Source organism: Primulina huaijiensis, chromosome 9 (assembly GCF_012295235.1).
Source record: "Primulina huaijiensis isolate GDHJ02 chromosome 9, ASM1229523v2, whole genome shotgun sequence".
Classification (NCBI taxonomy): Eukaryota; Viridiplantae; Streptophyta; class Magnoliopsida; order Lamiales; family Gesneriaceae; genus Primulina; species Primulina huaijiensis.
Window position 1 is genome coordinate 18,875,181 of NC_133314.1, and position 4,112 is coordinate 18,879,292.

Below are 4,112 nucleotides of genomic sequence, written 5' to 3' on the forward strand. Positions count from 1 at the left end.
GATTTGAGGGATGATATAGAACACGGCTTGTATCGAGAGAAAAAGCTGCATGAAGACATCGACCGATACCGAAAAGAATTGGAAGAAGAAAAACAGCAAAATGCCAGGAGCAAGAAAAGACTGGAGAATTTAAGTGAGGCTGTAAGCAGCATTTCAAAGGTGAACCATCATCTGGCTCAACAGGGTGAGGTACTGAAGAACAAGATCAAGCAGAATAAGAGGGATTACGAACTGCGCCACCAGCTTACCATTGATATATTGAACGAGGCAGAGGCAGACGTTCAGGGATGGAAGACACAAGTGGCCCAGCTTAATGCAGAGAATGCCAGCTCACTCATATGGTAGAGCTACTTCAGGAAGGAGAGCCGGAGGAAGAGCCGGAAGAGGAAGAGCCTATAGAGATTGAGGAGCCTATAGCAGCCATTGGGGATGGAGAGATAGAGGATTAGACTAGGATGTCTTAGTGATTTTGTTCTAGGAGATTATTTTTCCATTGTTGCTATTTCATTCAGTACGACTTTTATTTCTTTTAGATTGGTCATGTTCAGTTCTTTTGAGAAATCAATAAAAATTTGTTTTATTTGATTCATTGATTTCAATTTATTTCAGCACAATCTATTGTATGAACTTTACTCGTACAAATTCTTAGAACTTGCGATGCGATTGTAGGAAATGGTCGGCAGACCTCCGAGACAGAATCTCAACCCGCGTTATGCTAACACCGACCGTGAGGTCAGACAAGAGAACGAGCAAGGGAATGGACCCCCGCCTGCAGTCAACTTAAGCCAAGCTGATCTTATGGCCATAGCCACCATTGTAGCGACAACACTGCAAGGGTTGGGAAATCGGAACGTCAATCAGCCACCACCACCTCCACCACCAAACGGAATCAAGTTCCACTATGAATCACTCCGCAAGAATAGATGTCTAACCTTCAGTGGAGCTGCTGACCCTGAAGTTAGCCAGAGCTGGCTAAAAAGTGTAGAGACGCAGCTGCGACTATTGGAAGTTCCTGAAGCACTGAAAGTGGACGTGACTGTGCCGTTCCTAGAAGATAAAGCAGGAAAATGGTGGGAAGCAATTTCGCCAGCCATGACAGCTGCAGGACCAATCACTTGGCAGCGATTTCGAGAAGCCTTTCTGAAACAGTATTATCCGGCCGAGGTCAGACTACAGAAACTGAGTGAGTTTGAAAATTTCACTCAAACTCCGGATATGTCAGTCGTGGAATACACCTCACAGTTCAACGCCATTGGATCTTATGCTCCGGCAATTATGACGGACGAAGTTTTGAAACTGCACCGTTTTAAGAAGGGATTGAACAGCAGGATCCAATCAGCTCTAGCAGTCTACCAACCCGCGAATTTTTCAGACCTAATGGGCGCAGCTATCCGAGCTGAAACTGACATCCAGCGTAGGGAGAAGGAAAATAAGAACAAAAGGCCCATGAATAGTCAGTCCTCGCGCAGCAATCAGACTTTCAAGAAGCCTAATCAGTCCGGTGGACCATCAAAAGGACCTTCGCCTACCTCAAGCTACCAGGATATTAAGCCTTGCCCAACTTGTCACTTACGACACCTGGGAGAATGCCGAAGAAATAGTGGAGTATGCTTCGGATGTGGGAAAGCGGGACACCGAATTGCCGAATGTCCTACTGCCGCCAACCAAGCAGCCGGGCCCAACAAGGGAACAGGGCCAAATACAGGAGCTAACCCCAACAAGCCAAAAGAAGGCAAGCCTAATGCCAGGGTCTTTGCTATGACTAAAGAAGAGGTCGACGACGCCAATGAAGTCGTTTCATGTACCATCCTAATTCAAAAAGTGCCTACTTATGCGTTATTTGATTGTGGTGCTACACATTCCTTTATGTCTAAGAGGTTTACTAAGAAATTAGGACTTAAGCCCGAATCACTAGCTGAACCTTTCCGAATAGCCACACCTACAAGTAAGACCATCGAAACTCATGAGATTCACAGGGACTGTATAATCAGTATCGGTAATCATACTTTCAGCGCAGACTTAATACAATTGGTTATGGCCGACTTCGACATCATCCTAGGGATGGATTGGTTAGCCAGAAATAATGCAATAGTGGACTGTAAAGGGAAAAGAGTTAAACTCCGAACCCCGAATCAGAAAGAGATTGTGTATCATGGTAAATCCAAGGAACGGAAATCACTCCTTTCCACTTCCCAAACATGGAAAGCCATGAAATCCGGAGAAGATATCTACCTAGCAATGGTTAGCGAAGTGCAAGGAGAAGTCGAACTGAAGATAGAAGACATCCCAATAGTATGTGAGTTCCCGGATGTTTTTCCAGAAAAACTCCCAGGGGCAGTCCCGGACCGCGAAGTTGAGTTCGAAATCAATCTAGTTCCTGGTGCAGCACCAATATCTAAAGCACCTTACAGGATGGCGCCAACTGAACTCAAGGAGCTAAAAGAGCAACTCCAAGAATTGCTGGACAAAAAGCAAATTCGACCTAATGTTTCCCCATGGGGAGCACCAGTACTCTTTGTAAAGAAGAAATATGGGAGTATGAGATTGTGCATCGACTACAGAGAACTGAACAAGATCACTATCAAGAACAAGTACCCCATCCCAAGGATTGACGACCTATTTGATCAACTTAAGGGAGCCGCAGTATTTTCTAAACTGGATCTGAAGACGAGATACCACAAACTGAAGGTCAGGGCGGAAGATATCACCAAAACAGCTTTTCGGACAAGATATGGACATTATGAGTTCACAGTGATGCCTTTCGGGCTGACTAACGCGCCTGCAGCATTCACGGACCTAATGAACAGAGTTTTCAAGCCATTCCTGGATCAGTTCATAGTGGTATTTATTGATGACATCCTCGTCTATTCTTCCAACGAAAGAGATCACGAAGAGCATCTGCGCATTGCACTTCAGACTTTGAGAGAAAATGAACTCTATGCTAAGTTTAAGAAATGTGAGTTCTGGCTAAAGAGTGTATCATTCTTAGGACACGTAATCTCTGAAGCAGGAGTATCAGTGGATCCCAGGAAAGTCGCGGCAATTACAGAGTGGCCAAAACCTAAGAACGCCACAGACATCAGGAGCTTTCTTGGACTGGCAGGTTATTACAGGAAGTTCGTCGAAGGTTTTTCTTCGATCGCCATACCACTGACGAAACTCACTCAGAAAAATTCCAAGTTCGTCTGGGACGAAGGTTGCGAGAAAAGTTTTCAGACATTAAAAGAAAAGCTCGCATCTACGCCAGTACTAATCTTACCCACGGAAGATAAGGAATTCACCATCTACAGTGACGCATCTAAGGAAGGTCTGAGATGCGTGCTCATGCAAGAAAGAAGAGTGATCGCCTACGCATCAAGGCAGTTGAAACAGCACGAGCAAAACTACCCTACGCATGATCTGGAGCTAGCAGCAGTTGTTTTTGCCTTAAAAATCTGGAGACACTATCTCTATGGCGCCAAGTGCGAAATTTTCACAGATCACCAGAGCCTCAAATACATGTTCACCCAAAAAGAACTTAACATGATGCAAAGACGGTGGATCGAACTTCTGAAAGATTACGATCTGACTATCAATTACCACCCGGGTAAAGCAAACAAGGTGGCCGATGCTCTGAGTCGGAAAAATGAGAGCAAGATCACCCTGGCCTCACTCTCCGCGAGGTCATGTCTGCAAGAGACTGTAAAGTTAAACCAGGACCGAGACCCTGAGTTAACGAAACTTAAGGGACAAGTTGAAAGTGGGAAGTCTAAAGATCTACAAATCGATGACAAAGGAGTCTTATGGATGAAAGGATGACTGTGTGTACCCGACAGCGGTAACCTTCGCCAAGAAATACTGTCAGAAGCACACAAATCCAAGTTTTCAGTCCATCCAGGGAGTATAAAAATGTACAGAGATCTTAAAAGCAATTTTTGGTGGAATGGAATGAAAAGAGACGTGGCAGAATTTGTCGCTAAATGCGAAGTGTGTCAACAGGTCAAAGCAGAGCACCAGCGACCTGGAGGATTATTGCAACCTTTGGAGATACCAGAGTTGAAATGAGAGCTTATCTCTATGGACTTTGTGGTAGGGTTACCAAAGTCAAGGCAAGGTCAGGATGGAATATGGGT

The 4,112-nt window shown here is 44.9% G+C and overlaps 1 protein-coding gene across 1 annotated transcript; it reads left to right on the forward strand.

Annotated features, from left to right (window-relative positions):
- The first annotated feature begins 672 nt into the window (after positions 1-672).
- On the forward strand, positions 673-3,798 carry LOC140983939 (uncharacterized). Its single transcript, XM_073451092.1, has 2 exons — positions 673-2,517; positions 2,635-3,798. Exons 1-2 carry the CDS (start codon positions 673-675, stop codon positions 3,796-3,798), a joined length of 3,009 nt encoding a protein of 1,002 aa, XP_073307193.1.
- The last annotated feature ends 314 nt before the right edge of the window (positions 3,799-4,112 follow it).

What these genes read in the sequence shown, in the direction of transcription:
- LOC140983939 (XM_073451092.1), top strand. Translation starts at nt 673, where the DNA reads ATGGTCGGCAGACCTCCGAGACAGAATCTCAACCCGCGTTATGCTAAC. An exon ending in GGGGAGCACCAGTACTCTTT is followed by an intron (nt 2,518 to 2,634) that starts GTAAAGAAGAAA and finishes GATCAACTTAAG; the next exon opens with GGAGCCGCAGTATTTTCTAA.